A 19835-nucleotide genomic window follows, 5' to 3' on the forward strand; every position below is an offset into this window, starting at 1 on the left:
TTGTATAAGCAAATAGATTAATGTTCACACCATGTGTTGGTAGGCAAGTAGGTAAGTATACTAAAATGTATGGTCAAGAAGCAGACTGAATCGCATCATCTTATCCCAAATCAGCTAAAGCAGCTGTCCACCTAAAATAGTGGGTCTAAAATACATCTATAGCTTAATACTTACGGAACACTAAAACAGGCATTTTACACAGACTTTACTGTTTTTGACCTGCGGCTGTAAATCGAGATATTTACGAGACATCTCGCATCCCACGTCGCGATGTCGTTAAATAAAACGAAACAATGACATGGCAGTACCCGGTCGGCTCTATCAATGATCTAAAGGTGTGCTCATACTTGTTTATGATTGCTGATTGCCGTCGTTTGACAAGTGAGTTTATGTTCATCTTCTTAGACGTCGCTTCTTTGTAAAGGCATATGACGATAATTTAGCTTTTAGCTGTAACTGATTCATAGAAAACTGTTTCTTATTTTTTTAATAAACATCATTTTAGCTGTAAGTGTAACTGATTCATAGAAAACTGTTTCTTAATTTTTTAATAAACATCATTTGAAGAAAGTCCTTACAAAACCATCTTAAATCGACCACTCGGTGGACAAACAATCTAGTAAAGGTAGTGGGCAACATCTGAATACGGCAGCGCAGGAGTCAGGATCGATCGTTGTGGAAATCCTTGGGGGATGCCTTAAACCAGCATTAGGAGTGTTTTTTTTAAACGATCTCATATTCAAAACTTCGTAATTTACCCCAAGACCCTCTACTTGTAAAATACTCGTGAACTTTAAAAATCAGTATAGAGTCTAAAGAAGTGCATACATACACCCTTATCCCAGCCTTTAGCGTGCTCGTTCATCCCACACGCCACGAGCTCAATGGCAACCGACACCTACCTGCATTCTTGCAAATTGGGGACTGTTAAATTGTCCGTAAGTGTACAGTCGGCGACTTAATACAGGGTTGTGCATAGCAATCTTAAGCACAGGAGGGTAGAGCAGTGGCTCTATGCTCATTATTGTAATTTATTGGCTTAGTTAGACAAGTAATACTAGTCCGTAAGTATGCGATTAACGATAACTGTTTAGCGTTCACAAACGAAAAAGATTATTTGTAATCAATCAATCGAGTGAAGCTTCGCTTCCACCTTCGGCCCTGGTCATCATTTTCCACCAGGTGAAATACAGGCAAAAATCTTCATCGTTGTGGATAAAATCCATTCTCATAGCCTTAATTTAATAACAATCTTCTTTAACAGCCACGTACTTACTCTAATAATGGTAACTAAATTATCAAAAACCTAACCTAAATACAGAAATATTGTAGGTAGGTAGGTACAACAAACTAATAACAAATCTGCAACTTTGAGTGAGACACAGCTACTGTCTTTACTTCATTATGCCAAAGAAAATATTTGCTAATTACCATATTTGGCAACCCTAATCAGCATCTTTTGTTGCACCTTGTGCCACTGACCCAAGACGCATTTTCCAGCGAAAAGAAATCGAACTTTGTGCAATGTGTGGTTGTCAAACGATCTTTTGCGGTAGGTAAAAACAAAAGCTCGTCAGAAACATTTTTGTTGGAAACTCAACTCTATTACAACAATACAAGACCCACAGTGTTAGCTTGATGTGCAAGTATGTATACAACAGTATTGTACTGTCCTTGGCATTTCCATAACTTGAAACGCATGTTCACGCATTTGGGGCACGCATTATGGTAGCCATCATGTTTAAGTGGTTAAACTTATATGCTTTGAACATACTTCTAGTCGTATGTACAGTCACAAGCACACAAATGCTACAACGTAATTCCGCTGCAATAAGGTTTCATGTGCCGAATTGAATTGCTCACAAAATTATTGAAAACTAACTTTTGCCTGCGGCTTCACCCGCGTGAAATTTCGTTTGATCGTCATAAATTATAGCCTATATGTTATTCTTGATTATAAACAATAATACTGTAAAGTTTCATCAAAATTTCGTTCAGTAGTTTTTGCGTGAAAGAGTAACGAACATCCAGACATCCAGACATCCAAACATTCAAACTTTCGCATTTATAATATAAGTAAGACTTCTAGTAAGGCGACGTTACGCTATTTATGAGAAATTGTAATTAATTATTTTTAAATTATATATTAAGGTTGTTTCGGGGCCAATTACCACAGAACATTAAATAGTAACACTACAACATGGCAATGTTCCCTATATAATAAAGCTTTACTTAATTCCATACTACCATAAACAATATTCAAACTCAATTTCACTCTCCCAAAATGCACCCTTAACCGAACTAAAGATCCTTCAACGCTCCTAACCTTTTAAAAAGTTGCTGAATCGCCTAAATTGAATTGAGGGTAGTTGTGCACTTGAGACAATGGATGTAGAGCACTCGGGCTCAATTAGGCCGTGGGCCAGTGCAGGTCAAGACTGCCCTACGGCGTGCTATTGTTTCCATTGCATTGTAACGCTAGATTGCGAAAAAATAATCTTATAACGCTAAATATGAAAATTGAACTACAGCGCTGCAAAGTATGGTACTTTTTAGGCCGTGAGTTAAATCGTTTATTTTAGTATGTAGAGCCTTAAGAGTACTTTACCTGAAAGAAAATGCAATAATGCTTTTAAATTTCAATTTTTTCACTTTATTATTCATCCTCCATCAAGGCCTACTGTGTGGACCACTATTTTCAGATGTCCAATGTAGTACAAAGTACCATATTGAAGTGTAAATCAACTCTAACTTATTGAGAGGAACATCACATGTAAGTAAATGTTGAGCAACATAATTGCCTCATTTATTGTCGAATATTTCATCTAATTCAAAATCTACATTCCTCTTTCATAAACAAAAGTAAGTATACGTACTCATTTCAAATGCATTAGAATGCTGTTTCTTCGCAAGGACCTCAATACCTTATTACTTAATAAGGAAAAGCACAATCCATCGATTACAAACTTTATGTGTTTACAAATTAACCGGCTAGTTTGCGAGTAAACCATTATAAAACTGTGACATTACACTAATAAAATTACAATATAGCGGAAGAGAAGACACAGGGTTGCCGACTTAACGATTGAACATTAAGAGACAGTAAACGCCTACGTTTTTGTTTTACCGTGAGAAAAGGGGTTTTAATTTAACCAGAGATAAGGACAAAGATTTCAGACTTCTTAAAACAGAATAAGAGAAGAAGAAAACGAGAAGTAAAGAAATATTTATAGAGGCAGGCAATAAAACACAATTTTACGGCATTCCATGATATAAATTCAGTCCAGATAAAACAAATCGATTTTATTTAAATAAAAAGGGTTGTTTATAATAATAATAATGTTCAGCAGTGGACGTCCTATGTCTGAAATGATGAAGACTTCCTTGTCAGAACTACGGAACCCTAAAAAAGCGACAAACTAACCGCGTGCTTATCAAAACTGGGTTTAATCAGATAATAAGCTTACTCCTAACGGTTGTCCCTTTCTATAATTTTTGAATTGACACATTCATTCATGACGGCCGATGGGGCAACAAGGTTCTGGAATGGAGGCCGCGTACCGGAAAACGCAGCGTGGGACGTCCACCCACAAGGTGGACCGAGGACCTGATAAAGGTAGCAGGAAGGCGCTGGATGCAGGCCGCTACCAACCGTGCGATGTGGAAGTCATTGGGGGAGGCCTATGTTCAGCAGAGGACGTCCTGTGGCTGAAATGATGATGATGATGATGATTCATTTTCATTATATTGCAGGATATATTTCAGTGATTGCCAGCCCTAAAAGGGTTAGAACATAAAGACGAGATACTACAGCGGGCTCGTTAGTCTGTCTGTCAACACGCCGAAAGCTCAACGATAAACGCTGTTCCTACATAGGCAACGTTACGAGAAGCTTTACTTGACTGCTGACTTAATTATGTAATACTGATCACTGTGGTTGCTAAAAGCTCACTAAGTTTTTAACTGACGCTTAGCGGACCTATCATCTGTCGGTAAACGGGACTATTCCCACCTCTCTTTCCCACCGCTGCAACTCCTGTGTAGCCAGCATCTACAGCTTGACCACCAATAAAAACCCAACCAGTGAAATTAAAGTTTGTCCCGGAAGAAACTTCAGTAGGTAGTAGTTAGACATTTTCAGTAGTACCCACATATTTCTGCTAAAACTGGGTGTTTTTTCAGTTTTTCAGAATATCCACCGCTCTATGGAATCGTTTTTTAGCTTCCAAACTCTACCTTAGTTTTTGGTTTTCTAGGTTCTCGTTTTCTCTCTTATTGATATCTTTTTGCTTGTGCTTGTTCTGCAGGTATTTGACCGCAATCGCAACATCTAAGCAGAAAATTCTCAATAATTAATTATTAACAAATTTATAAATTAAATGTGAAGACAACAGACAAAGTTGATAGAATGTTAATGTCTTCTAAACCATTGAATTTGTTATCCTAACTTGTTTTTACGGTACTGATGTAATGCTAATTTAGCATTGTTAGCTTAAAACAGACAAACATAAGTATTGAATATTCAACATCCTTCCATTAGGCGAAGTACGTGCTTCCCGATAGATGTTCTTGCGCATCTAAACTATGTTCACAACTCATTAGCTCCACGGCTGATTTCGTAGGCAAATAAAAACGCCAAGTCACGTGACATAGCGATAACGTAAATAGAAACGGCGCGAGTAATCAGAAAGGCACGAAGGTATAAATAGATTATGAATTAAAATGATGAGGTGACATTGCAAAAATGGGGTTCGATTACATTGATTTTGTAACAGCTGTTTACTATTTTTTATTGAAACTTGACAGCTCTAGGTGTACATATCTCTGTAAGTACCTATTTTTAGAGAAAGGTAGTAACTGCTTAAACTTTAATAAAAAACAACCAAACCCTAGATTCCATCTCTACATTTAACATTATATGTGATTACGGACAATATCAGCCTTTTGCTGGTCCCAGTTTTTAGCTTGATTCAATTATGTCCTTCTAATAACAATTACTATTTTGTAATAAACATTCTTAGTTTGATGCTGTCGACAGAATACATTTAAGTCGACTTATACCAGTCGAATGTCACAGTCACTCCGGTAGACAACTAGACCCAATGTCACTCCATAAACTTTTTGTTGTTATTAGAGTAAAATTTCACATCGGCTATTCAAAATTTATCAATGAGATAGCTAGCCCAGTTATAAACCTAGATAAAACTACCCAGCTCATTCATTAGACCAGCCATTGTTTTCGAGCAGCCGGCTGGGTCGTCAGCAATTCTACGATAAGCGAACAATTACAACCTAGCCAGTTTCATGGAAACTGTTGTTTTTATAGCACGGTTTGGATTCATTCAGTTTGAGATGTCCAGTTGAAATCACTGACGTTAGAAGTAACAGTGCGTAAGTAATTTTTTGACGGTTTTAACATTTTGATGCCATTGGATGAAGAAAGACCGCGTGCTTTTTTCTGACCAATCTCCTGTAAAATGCACATTTTTGACTTACGTACTATTAGAACTTCACTGACGATAATGAATTCTCTATCTCTATCTTTTATTGGTAAAATAAAAGGGACAAAAAGGGGAAAAAGTCCTCTCACCATCTCGATAAATGTGTTATCCCGAAATAGACAAAGACACAGCAAGCCGTTTAATGCCGTTAATGGAGAATTATTTATTTATTAATTTATTATCAGAAAATGTATGTTTACAGACAGATCCAAAACACATACATATAATATAATTAATTTACATTTAGTTGCATGTCATAAATCAGGATTAGCATGTCAAATCAAATACAAAAATAAAATACATTATCATCAATATGGTCATTAAATACAAGTCATAGCTCCAGAAACAGGCGTCCAAGGAAGAACATAATGTAAAACAGTCAAGTCAACACAAATCATTGCAGTCAGAAATAAACATTAAAACAAGTCACACAATATTAATTAAGTACAAATGTCATTAATAAACGAAAAGGCTTTGCAACACAACTGCCCAAAACTGTCAGCAAATAGGTCGGTATCATAATCTTGAGCGAGCATATCCCCAATATAATATTATCTTTCAAATATTTTTCATTTACGGAATAACCTAAAAAACGTAATTCTAATTAAATTGTTATTACCGACTAAACATGGTTCCCTCAAAGCAAATTGCTGGGAAATTGAACTGTTATGGCTGGAGGGATTAAAGTCAATGATTAATACATCAAATTATTGTCATGGCCACTAATTAAATTGATTAAGTACAAGACCCGCGACGTTCTACTAGTAACTATTGAACTCTTTTTATAATTGAATACAAGACCGCAATCAGGTATTTCTATTTAATATAATTAACCATTCATTAATTTAAATTCCGTTAGCCCCAGAACCTCGATTCAGACAGACTTATTACATGAATGAAACCAGGCTTAGTATTGTACAGCGCCCCTAGCGGAAACTTTCAAGAACTAAAATCTAAATATATATAACTCAAAGGTGACTGACTGACTGACTGACTGACTGACTGACTGACTGACATAGTGATCTATCAACGCACACCCCAAACCACTGGACGTGGGCTGTGCGTCGAGCTGAAGCATGCAGGTAGATGTTATGACGTAGGCATCCGCTAAGAAAGTATTTTACGAAACTCCACTCCTAAGGGGGTAAAACGGGACCCACGCGTACGAAGTCGCGGGCGGCTGCTAGTTTTCATAAATTTTTTAACGCGCTCACTAGTGAGGACGTTTAATGTAAACTCATACGCAGCCCACAGATGTCCCACACAGAATTGGCGTTAAAAACCGTTTATCAAAGAAATTAAAACCAAAAATATCCAGTAAGTTATCTCATAACTCTCGGCAGATGAGAGTCATCGCTCTAACTGAATCATCGCGGACATTATGGTAATACCGCTTGAAATCCGCTCGCAATCATCCGCACCTTGACCGCGACAAGGCATAAGCGGCAGCGGTTATCGGAACTACAAAACGTTGAAGATTTTAGAACTCAGCGCATAAAAAGATAATGGGACATACCATTAAAATAAAGATCAACACTTAATCTAGATAAAAAAAATTGGTAACTCAGATAAAAATTATGCGTCGCTAAAAATTGCATGTTTTTATTGCTCTACTCGTACAACGACCGCCACTAGACTTCCGAGCTTTCCTAGCTTTCCGCACTGTCATAATTCTCCTAGCCGCCGTGTAAACGGCGGTTTAAAAAACGGTTCATCCATTTTAAGGAATATTATTTTGCATGCCTTCTGTTTTTCTTATTAGATTAAAAGCCACTTTTCAGGGTGTGATCTCTTCAAGGTAAATTTTTAAGTTCTACTTATGACTCTTTGCTGTAAGTTGGTTGTCACTTGGAAATCACTCGTTTAGACCTTTGATTGTCTTCCTTACGACTCACAACAGTTTAAAAATCGCTGCTATAGACCTACATAAGTATGTTCTCCCGCTACACCTCCCAACTTAGACCACGCACAGTATTGGATGTCGTCCAACAGTCTCCCTTGGGGTAGACTGCATTATGCCAGCAATTTATGGGCACGTACCTCCCTCGACGAAGCTCCCGTTGCATCCACATACCTCCTACTCCTACTTGGGAGTCGGGACACGTGCGGGACACTTAAACTGTGGCTAATTTCCAGACTGGCTGGTTCTTTAAACACCTGCAGTCTAGATTTTTTAGTATGCAGTCTGTGGGAAGTTCTTTTTTGTTTTGCATACTAAATTGGATAAGATTTGAACAGCAGCTTACTTTTGAGCTTTCCTTATGCTTTAATAGGTACTGAAAGAATTTTTTGCTAGAAGTTCAGTAACTTTTTAATAGAATAAAGTTAACTTAGCTCAGTGTTAGACTAAAAATAAGTTACATACGAGTTTAAGTAAAACGCGTATCATTAAAGTTCAACAGCCAGATAATGTTGGTCAAGTAACAATTATCTTGACATACCGTTATAGAAGTTAAAACTTTCGTACCTATTCACGTATAAATAAACGTATACATCAACCAATTTGTTTTACTTAGCATTAGCCAATACAAGGTTAATTTAAAGAATTTTCCTCTGCAATTGAGCACAAAACTCATACTAATAATGATTTTCTCGTTGTTCCAGGTGACATCGAAGACTGCATAGTGACGCCCGCCTACCAGGGTCAGTTCACGCCGCTCCCCGAGGCGCTGTGCGACTGCATCATGGACCTTACGTCACAGGTAATAAGGAACATTAATGTGTACAGGTATTGTGGTCTAAATTTTGAAGATATCGAACAGACAGAAACGTGTACCTTTATTTGTGGTATTAAGGAACAACCGGACGATGTGGACATCATTGGGGGAGGCCTAGCTATGTTCAGTAGTGGACGTCCTGTGGCTGAATGATGATGATGATGAAGGGCGATATCAAAGTAATGAGGATGACATCCTGAGGATGATGAGACAATTTCTTAGTTTCTTTTATCTTTTAATACAGATTTATTACAAACGGTAGGTAATTCCAGATATAATTTTAGCAATTCCGAAAGGGGAAATGTATTACTTCCGATCTAAAAAGGCCACGGAACTGGGTAAAAGTAATTACACGAGCACCATCATTCTAATTAGCCTAAAATTTTATCATACAATCAAGTAAGAGTAACAAAAACAGTGCATGAGAACCGGGCCAAGCAACAATTGATTCAGATATGGCATCACAAATGCACTCGGATTGCTTTCACCCATTCAAAAATACTCGAAATAACAGCACTTGGTTATTAAACACGCTTTTCTACACAAAACCCTAAAATATCAATACTTACTAATATTAAAAAGCTGAAGAGTTTGTTTGTTTGAACGAGCTAGTCTCAGGAACTACAGATCCGATTTGAAAAATATTTTTGTGTTGGATAGCCTATTTATTGAGGAAGGCTTTAGGTATAAATCAAATCAAATCAAATCAAATATAATCAAATATAATTTATTTGCATTAAATAGGGTTTCACAAAGTGGGTGTTATTACATTTTTAAGTTATTGTACTTATGCCTATTTAGCCATACTTAATTACAGCATGCAAATTTTAAATTTTGTCCTACATTAATTAATTAAAATTATAATTTATTTTATTATAATGTCTTATTTTTAAGAAAATCTCCTATGGAGTAAACGTAAACATTGTCCTACAGCGTATAGGGGCGGAGCAGTAAAGAAAAATGTTGCCAAAACGGAAAATATTATACAATTTTCACGCGTACGAAGCCGCGAGCACAGCTAGTACAATAATATTGGGCACAAAATATTTGTCGGAAGTTCGATCGTGCGAAGCCTATGACTTGTCAATAACAATGCATTTTCCTTAATTTATAAGTCACGATTGGACTACTTTTTGGTTCTCACATAATAGGGGAATTAGTACCTACTTGGGCACTCAGTGAAAGAATTGACCTGCCCGGTACACGGTGTACACAAAAATAGGAACATAAAAGATCACGTCATCTCGTATGTAGCCACTACTTATATTAAACTTTAACTCGAGTTAAAATTAGTTTCAATATACCTAGTAACATACTAGAAACTTACTTTTATCAAATTAACATCATTATGTAATAATAATCTAAACTAGTCTGTAGTAAAGAAAGAAGAGTCGAAAGAGCTTTAGCACAGATCTTATTTTTTCATTATAATCAAAATAATATTTAACACTAGCGCTAGAACTAACTTACCTACATATCCCAACTTTTTTCATCAGAAAGACTAGTCGAACTAGTTTGGCAAGGCTTAGGTAACATCCAAACACGTTCATCAATATTCGCCGTGATCGCTCTTATACCATACCGTGACTCTTGACCGTGAAGTGTGGCGAATATCACGGGTCAGGAGTGTGAACCTGTTTTTTATATACATATAAAACCATAAAGTTTATACGTTGTGTCTGAATGAAATGCGCGTTGGAATAAAAAGTAGTTGTAATGGTACTATTCCAACCTCTTTTTCCTACCGCTGCAACCCATGAAGATCAAGTTTATCCCGGGGGAAAGTTAAACTTTCATTGGACCCGCAACGAAATCAGAAGAACATAGGGGGCGTTCGAAGTTAAAAAGTTGTTGTGAGATAAATTCAAAAAATAATGTGTAACTAAACACTTTGCTGTTCTTATGCTGTGCACTCCTAGAAAATAGTATCTCCTGAAGATTTCCACATTAGAAAAGCCATGATTTTGATAACTACCTATAGTTTTGGACCAACTCACTGATACAGGTCTACGAATGAGACCATATGGTGACAAATCAATACAGTTCTACGCTATTTTGTCACACTCACCTAAGTGAATTACAAAACGATTACAAAACAATTATCATACTTCGACATTTAAATCGTATCAACTGATCCGATCTGGACCGAATCGAATCGTCTCGCCGAAACTGATTAAAAACAATCGGTATCGTAGGTACTGAGCTGTCAAAGTGTTTTGCAAGCCCTATGCTATGCCGATGGAGTCAGAAGGTCCGGTATTGTTACGAATAATTATGATTTTGTTGTTATAGTAAGTACAGATAATTAGCTGTATTAAAATAAAATAAGCATCATATTACAATTGTAAGTAAGTACGCCACTTAAGTTTTTGTCAACAAATCCCTTGCCGGAAAATGACTAAGCGTGGTAATGATCATAAACGGCGTTTTCCTACCCAAATGATTAAAAAATGGCGTCTTATAGCCTGATACTGGTAGTGATTCAATGGTTACAACAATCCACTCAAAAGCAGAAGAAACTGGAAGCAATAAAAAAAAAACCAAGATAAAATAAATCTGGTTCGCTTAAGTTTTCAGATCCCCCTTTTTTTCTGGGAAAAATCTATGAACCCTGCGGGGACAGGGTAGGATATGTGAAGCTCCCCTCATGACCTCATCAGAAGGATGAAGCATACCCACTTAAATAATCTACTAATATCGATTGCCTTAATAATAAGAACCATGGGAATTCGGACAAAGCCTTAAACTACCACATTTCATGTATTTCATTAAGTTTACTCAAAAAGCTTACTGTTAGAAACTATACTGTGTCACAATCGCAACACGCAGACAGGTCTGCCTGAATACCTTATGTGGGCCGGAATGTGGCAGAAAGAAATTTGCATACTGCGACTGGAAACGAAACCAGGTTATAATAGGCCCAGATATGTGTGTAATTACCAGTTCAATGTTCAGGCCTTTAGGAATTTGACTGATTGCATTGCCTGGTTAAGTTACAAAGTATCAATCAAGGCGGAGACAATATATTCTTGTTTATTCGGAACGTTGTAGACAAGTAAATGCACTCTATTAGGTACAAGAGTAATAGGAATTGACACAATAATAATCTTGGTATCTTATTTAAAGCGGTCAGCATACAACTAGCATGACTGTAACGCGACTTGAGCTTAAATTAAGGTTAACCCAAGCCAACGCCATCATCTGACGTGCGCGATTACGATGGCGATCAGTACCTCTAGCATGAACAATTTTCGTCTTCGAATTTACTTTACGACACGTTCACAAGGACGCTGTTGTAGTTTTCGTACTAAATCTTTTGATGGCGATTCGAATACGCAAACGATTCGAACTCGGAAGTTTTTCGTGCTAACCGAAACAGACTTAAACGCATTGATCGACATCGCGCACGCAGGCTAATCGCGTTGGTTTAGCCGAATCTTTAGAGATGAACAACACTGAGCTGCGCATTGCATAAACTCATTTCACTGCGCAGGTCATTTTGACCTAAATCTTCAATTTATGTGTTGGCGTAAAAAACGCTGCGGGAATTTTATATTTATCTTCAAATTCAAATTCCGTAAAAAGTAATGTTTTTTTAAATCAGGCCAAAATGGACTCTGGAAATAACAATTGACTGCCATAAGTGGGTAGCGTGCGTGTGTATATTGATATTATGTAGCGTCGCGGTAACGTCGCGCTCACATCGCGTTGTAGTTACCCCAACAGTGTTAATTGTTCTAATTAAATAAACATCTAAAAGTTAGCCATGAAAATACAGCAATTCCAAACCTATCATTATGTGATTAGACTAAATTTGAGTATATTAACCGCCATTAAAGATAAATAACTATGTTAACGATTGCAAAAAAGTTAATAATGAACTGCATAGTTTAAATAAGACAAAGTGAACTAGTGAGGCTAGTTGATAAATGATAAAAAACTATCGATATGCCAATTGCTAGTACTGTCAAGTGCGACTTGTCAAAACTTTTTTTTAATCTTTAACTGAAAATATTTAAAATGGAACTAATGGGAAAGAAAAGCTTTTGCTGAGATTAAGAACTTCTGTATTTTTCCTCTGTAGCTTTACTATGAGTTTACATTTAACGTCATCGCTAACGAGTGCGTTAAAAATCTGCGAAGATTTTAGTTCTCAAAATTAACTTCTAGGGGCGCTGTATATTTTTACGCAATCACTAGCGAGCACAGCTACTACCTACACACTGGAATTAGTATCTTACTTAGGTACCAAAAGCATAGAGTCGTCCCTATCCAAACTTTTGAAGCCACGACTAGAACTTATCAATACCCAAACAACACTATCATTGGAACTTAAATGCGCAGGTGGGCTGAATTCTCGTGAATCCAAACGGTTCTAAATCAATCTCGTTATAATTCCACATTTCTGTTTGCATTGCATTGCTAATGAAATCGATTAACTTTATCTTTAGCTGCTAGTATCGATTTCAAATGTATTTTCGTCTCGTAAAAAATATCGGAGATTGAAATGGCCGCATCGTGATAATTATGCTCATCGAATATTGAGTGATTTTTTTGCATACCTAGGTTTATTAATTACCTTACTCGTGATCAAATTAATGGATAAATAATAATATTATAGGTACCTAAATACAACTCGCGTGTCAAACCTTTGTTTAACCATGTTTTATTTCTATCCTGGCAACATTTCGTAAACTTTTTTTGTTGTCTAGCAATTGCGACCAGCCAGGACTTTACATAGGCTGAGTTGCACCACCTAACTTTGACCGTAACTATAACGATAACCAGTGCTTTTTGTATAGAGTTTGACAGATTTTTGACGTTTGTCAAAGTTAAAGTAAGATGGTGCAACCCAGCCTTAATCTAGTATCTCAGCAATTTTCCAAGTAAAACTCCCACATAAATCAGGGTAGTCGGCAACACGCACCGGCAAGTTACGCGCACCATAAATTTAGAGTTGCACAATGCAAACTCATTAATACAGTATAGTCAGCGTCAAATAATTCGACAGCTAAGGTATCCAAAAAGTTCGCAACACGTCTTTGTTACAATTCAAATTTTCTTCAAGGCGAGATTTTTTTTCGAAATGACTTTGCTGATAGTCGTGAGCGGCTTTCTCAGCTTCACCGGACAGGTGAAGATGGCTCTCAACTTCAAAATTTAAGCAACGAGCCTAAGGGCGCCCCCGAGTGGGGCTCGGACCTCGGCCTAGGGCGTTGCTAGGGTAACCTAACATAGGTTTGGGGAGAGAAATTTAAGGCGAGAGTGTATAGGCATAGGTTAGGTATGTGTACCATCCTAAACTGCATCTCATGGTGTGATTGCAGTCAAACCCACTTTGAACTTATTCTGTGGTTCTGCATAAAAAAAGGTTGTGTTGTCAACTTTTTGGCCACTTTGGGTGTCACGAACTATAATAATAACATGGCTCTGACTATACCAGTAATCCGAAGGTCGATGAGATAGTTTATGGGCCATGTTCTATGATAAGATCGGAGCGATTAATTATGCCGTACAATTTATTAAATATCGCGACATTCCGTTTGCGAAGTTTGACTAATTGTTGATGATATTGCGAATTTATTTCTATGGCAAAAATGGATTTGGAATTCTTGAAGTTGAATTGATTTTCGTTATCTGACACTTTTTACACGTCACGTCTTCCAGCCCGTGGTCGCCACTCGAGAACTTTTCTGCCCTAACGGCCATCGTCTCTACGAGCTAAGTGCCCCGCCCACTTGATTGACTTTACGTGCTTTAAAAAGATACAATTCATGATCGAATTCTAAAAGCAGCATAGAATTAAGGCGCGCCCATGGCCATCTCTAGATCTATTGTACATGTGATTCTTATCAAAAATAAATCTATGTTGAATGCTAAATGCCACCCAAATATCGTTGAAGGTCGACATGAGTTTGTCAATGAAGACATCCTGGTCAATTTATTAGTATAAGTAGATGTTTTAGATAGTTATCGTATTGTTTGGCTAACGTTGGTTGTCGTAACTAATAAAAGGTTAAGATGATTTAGAGATAGTGAATAAGTTTGTTGTTGAATTAAACTATTTTATTAGTATTTGACCACAATCTCATCTAGTGTAAGTAAGATCCAGTCTAGGATGGTAATCTGCCCTGTAAGTGCCTATTCACTCTCGCCTTGAAAAGACCCCAATTATAGTCTCCGGGAAAGACAGCAGCTGGCAGCGAATTCCAGTCCCAAGTCTGTTATTTCAAGTCTTGATGGACCTGAAAAATATTTATAATTCCAATAATATTTTGCGAAGAAAATAAACTTAATTTTTTTCTTTATTTCAATCTTACTCCATAATAAGACCAAACATTTAGGTAAAAATATGTCTACTGTGCAGATCTAACAATGTCTCTGAAAGTTTCCCTAGATCATAAATACAGGGTGGAAACGTTAAGTGTGGGATAAATACTGGTTTTAAGTGCTCTACCCACGAAAACAGATGCTCACTAACCTAGTAGGTTGTATCTTTATGCATAAATAACCCTCTTTCTGGCGCAGTCGGTTAAAAAGCACCGCATTCAAGCTGCATTTTAGGGGTGCTACTGCAAATGCGATTGTTCCAAAAATATTAGTCGTGAATTATTCGTTGGGCATGATAAACAATTTTGATTATTGTTATTTATTTATCAGTTTAGTATCGACACTATAATATCATAAAGAATATTTTCGTCAAAACATTATCTTAACCGACACCCAAATTACGCCACCAAAAGTCAGTTCAGTGTGTAGAGCACTTAACAATAAAACCACCACACTTAACGTTTCCACCCTTTATACCAACGCTCCCATTCCTTCCAGGGGCAATCGGCGACCCTGGAGAGCATCAGGACGTCACTCTCAGCCAAGTTCCCGTCGATGCAGACGCCTTCCCAGGAGATGGTGTACGATACCTTGGCCCAGCTGATGCAGGAGAGGAAGATTTACCAGACCTCGCGAGGGTTCTTCATAGTCACGCCAGAGTGAGTAACAATTTCAATAAAAATATTAAAGACATAAATCACGAAAAAGATCAACATTTAACAGACCTTATCATGTGCCTACTAAAGATCTGGCAAGCATGCGTTTTGTGGCTTATTGATCCTCTCTGTCTTTGCACCACATCAGATGATTTGAGATGAGATCGTCAATATATTTCGCCAAGTGCTTGCGCAGATCCAAATGAATGCTGGTCTCTTGCTCTAGCTAGACAACTTAACATTCCATAATCTATTCAATATTGTTTATTATTACTTCACCATGATTTGTTGCGAATGAGAAATTAGTAGCAAAAAGTAGTCGTTAGCGAAAAAACCCATGCAATAAAAGTAGTCACTATGCTTCTCTAATGGTCTTAATATGTTAATCAGATTTGTGTAATATTTAATTAAAATTGCGTATTTTTGCAACTATAAAAGTTTGAAAAGGAAGATTGACCTACAAAACATGTTTCTTCATAGGAAAACTTAAGTAAGAAAAAACTGCTTTTATGGCAATCACGGTCATCTCGATTACTGCTCCCTTTGCATTTAATATGCGGATACAATAAATATCAGAAACACCGACGATTCTTTCAAGTCTTGCATCCGTTGATAATCGGCACAATCTCTGTCATAACTCTTAAAAACAAATTAACCTTAAACTTATTTCACATTCAAAAACAAGTCCTCTAATTGCCCTGTCATGTAGTGTCAAATTAAGATAACGGTCGCGAAAAAAAACAAAAAGGGTAATTAATTAAATACTTAGTGTCACTGAAAGTAGATCGATTATATTTGCTGCCCTCAAAAACTGTGACTCAACGTTTATTACACACGATAGAAAATGGTGTTCAAAATCGGCCGATGCAATCTAAATGTAAATATAGAGTTCACCACAATGTTATTATAGCCCTTGAGTAAGCCAGTTTAACCGTAGATCATTCCATATTTATAAAATGTGCAGTCGATGATTCATGACGCCATTTCGAGATGTCGCCACGGACGGCCATGTTGATGAGTAACCTGCCAATTTTGGCGCCAAACTTGACATTGCGCGAACATCAAAAAAGGTTGTAACGACATCTTTGGTGGTGTTGTTCACACTTGCATTACACTTAAATTAAGGAGAAACATTAAAGCTTTATCAAAGCGCCTGTTAAAATTTAATACTGGCGTGTACTGACCAGACAATCTAGACATTAGGTTTTAGAGCCCCATTTTGTGGTGCAACGAAGTTTATTGCCTTTTTGGCGCAGTTATTATTAGGTGTAGAATGGCTTTATCCTTTAGCTCTATCTCATTGTTATTAATAACGTTTTTCTTCAATGCTTTGTTATTATTTTTCAACTTTAAGAGCATAGAAGCTACTTTTAGTACCAAAATTTTCGTTACTCAATGCACCAAGTCGGCTTCAATTTTTTCAAATTATTTGTCATAACCTATTTATGATCTGTAGTCTCAAATGGATGTAGTAGGCGTAGATTAACGGTTTCTGTACTTAAACTGGCATTATCAACGTGTCCTTCTATCATCTCTTGAAGTGATTTTTCTTCCATTCACTTAGCAACCCAGATCGTAGGTGTGTTACAAAATGCGTGAGGCCGAATCAATTTATAATTACTTCAAGTTACCTGTAATGCTGCAATACATTATTTTGCAGTATTATTGAATAAATATTAGGTAATCTATTGATGTCCGTGAAATTGAGTTGTAGAATTTTATACCTTTGTTTGTTCTTATTGTTTAATCTAAGAGTCCAAAATTTGTTCCCACAAAAAAGTGGCTAAGTCTTACTTACGAGAAATCAAATTACCTACGCAAACTTTATTTTCTACCAGAATTAATAATAACATTCGGAAATATTTAACTTACATTTTTATCATTATTATCATAGCTGTCAGCATTTTCGAGAATTTCGAGAGAAGCCTAAAATACGTAAAAGTACTTACACATTAACCATAAATTAGCGAATGGATTTAGAGTACTTTAATACATAAAAACAGACACAACAACGTCATTAAAAACTCCACCTTTTTGCTCGTGCTTACGGACATTATTTTTTTAAGCCACGCTTATTTTCTCCAAATAAGAACCTAAATAACAACCATACCGATGATGGCGTCCTAATGATGATCGATAAAAACTGACACATCCGGCTCATCATGGCCAAAACCAATTCCGAAGATCGCACGCCAATGACGTTAGAGTATTATGAAATACAGGAATTTAACAAAAAAATAACCCATAAAATCTATAAAAAAATGTCCAAGTTTCAAATGTCTTCCAATTAAATTAGAACGTGTGGATCATAATAATATAAAACTTTTGTCGATTATATTACATTTTTATCGGTTTGTTCGTACTTTTTTTGTATTATCAAAATCAATAAGGTGAATGGTTAAACGGTATGACGTTTGTTACGTTGCACTTGTTATGTTTCGTTTATTATCTCATACATCTTTTCTTTACTTTGAAGACCTAATTGTAAGATTTGTCCAAATGTCATTATTCCGCCAGCTTATTGTATAAGAACTCTATTATTACAATTTACTTTAGTCTGTATCAGCTTTATTTTGCAAGGTTTGCTTGTGAAATATCTATTACATTCTATTAAATAACAATATTTACCTTATGAACATCTACGATTATTACCGTTACTTTTGGTGCGATATTGAAAACTAGTGCATCATCTTTGAACTAGCTTTTTGGTTAGTAGGTAGCTTACCTAACCTGTTTGTTTTAGGAGGAATAAGCAATTTTTTGAATGGTGATCTCTTCAGAGAGATAACTAAGATCTATTCGGTGAACGAAAGAGATAAACACCCGTATTCACAAACATTAACAAACGCACAGGGTGACACATAAACCAATCACAGAGCTCTATTCAACGCTGTGCGTTCGATTTGCTGCTTCACTTAAGCAAGCGTCGTTTGTGAATACGGGCGAGATAGAACAAAAACTGTTAGCGTTCTAGTTCAATATTCTTAGTAAATATAACCATATGCACTAGGAATATTGAACATACCATCTCTCTTTTAAATCCTCTCAAAACCTCTACTTCATCATCATCATCTCCTGTCCACAGACGCCGTCGGTCTCGATCCAGGTCTTCCTCCAGGCACCCCAACGGGCTGGACGACGAGTGTCCTTCACCGAGGACCATCCTGATGTCCGACCAGGAGGCGCTGCACCAGCTCTATGGAGAGATCACGACAGTCAGGGACGGGGCAGTGACGCATCAATGCGTGCAGACCAATCTTGCTGATGTCATTTGCGGTGGTAAGTTTAGCTTAAGTTTGTCTCTTTTATTTTATAATCTTATGGTATTGATAAAAGGTGGAATAAAGGGGTTCTCGAATGGAACTCTTTGCGTCTGGTCAACCTTAGTTGATGCGCAGATTTTTGGATGAATCACATAATTATCTCGAAAAGATAGCTGGCAACGGCTCGTTATAGAAACAGGAGATCATGGTGTGTGTGTATTTATTGCAAAAACCTTTGTTTAGGTATTTATTGAAATGTCCAGCAAGTTTTTTTTTATAAGGTCATTCGGTGTCGTTAGCTTATGTAGAGATAGTCGTCGCTGTTATTTGGTTTAGCGCAGTAATGGTTATAATATTTGTTAAAACGGAAATCGCTCTTAGATTCGGTGGGCAATAAAACTATAGTAAAGCAATGTAAAGGCATACAGGTAAAAAAATTACTATGCAAGTTCTAAGATGTTGCGTACCAAATTGAATCAATATTCAAGTCGTATTAAATATTTTAATTACCTATTAATATGCTAGGTCAAATTAATAACTTAAGTCGGAATTTGTGACCTTAGCGCCATGACTAACTTCACCAGAATGTTGCCGAACAGGCTCAAATAAAACTCGTCTAAACACGTCCTGTCCAAAGATTTATGTGGCGAAGGACCACAGACAGGTCGTGACACACGCTGCGTTCTGAATAGCTGATGTCATCCCAACTGGTATTTTGAGCTGCATTCAGATACTGTACCAGTTACGTCATGACGCCAATGGGGCGGGAATCTAGTCATTTGGACACTCCTAAAGATTTAGCATCATAATTTCAATGGCAGCCCACTGCTAGACGTAAACCTTATAGAAGTGTAATAGGTATTTAAATTTAGTTTTAGATAAAACTCTTCTATAACGCCAATTACAGTCCCTAGGACTGTAATTTGCTGCGTGTGTCTTTCCCGAACACTATAATCTGGGTTTTATCAAGGCGAGAGTAAATAGCCACTTACAGGGCAGATATTATGTACCATCCTAGACTGCATCTCACGATAAGCATAACCTACATCTACTAATATCTAAAAGCTCGCAATGAATGAGAATTATGCAATAATCCTTGAAAACTGACTTATCTTCAAGCCAAATTCGCAGTATTATCGTGTGTAATTTTTAAAATCATACATTCCACAAAACGATTTAACTTTTGGACGACCCAATTGCAGCTCGACTTCAGGAAAATTTCGTTTGACTTCACAAATCCGATGTAAGACACGCAACGATCACCGTATGTAGGTTACACCAGTTATACGTAACCCACACTGTGGGGAAACAGCTGGTAACTCAAAGGGGGTGCATGAAAAGCGGTTCTATTCATTGAGGGGTAGCCTT

General features: G+C 36.9%; 1 protein-coding gene across 1 annotated transcript in view; it reads left to right on the forward strand.

The window, feature by feature from the left end:
• The first annotated feature begins 293 nt into the window (after nt 1–293).
• LOC114357599 (Stork-head domain-containing protein knockout) overlaps nt 294–19835 on the forward strand; it is a 57905-nt gene continuing 38363 nt past the window's right edge. The window contains exons 1-4 of the mRNA XM_028311302.1: nt 294–381; nt 8106–8203; nt 15047–15207; nt 18290–18483. Of these exons, the coding sequence (XP_028167103.1) occupies nt 294–381; nt 8106–8203; nt 15047–15207; nt 18290–18483 (541 nt within the window). The remainder of the gene's footprint in view (nt 382–8105; nt 8204–15046; nt 15208–18289; nt 18484–19835) is intronic.

Source organism: Ostrinia furnacalis, unplaced genomic scaffold, assembly GCF_004193835.3.
Source record: "Ostrinia furnacalis isolate ACB-3 unplaced genomic scaffold, ASM419383v2 OfSCF3271, whole genome shotgun sequence".
NCBI lineage: Eukaryota > Metazoa > Arthropoda > Insecta > Lepidoptera > Crambidae > Ostrinia > Ostrinia furnacalis.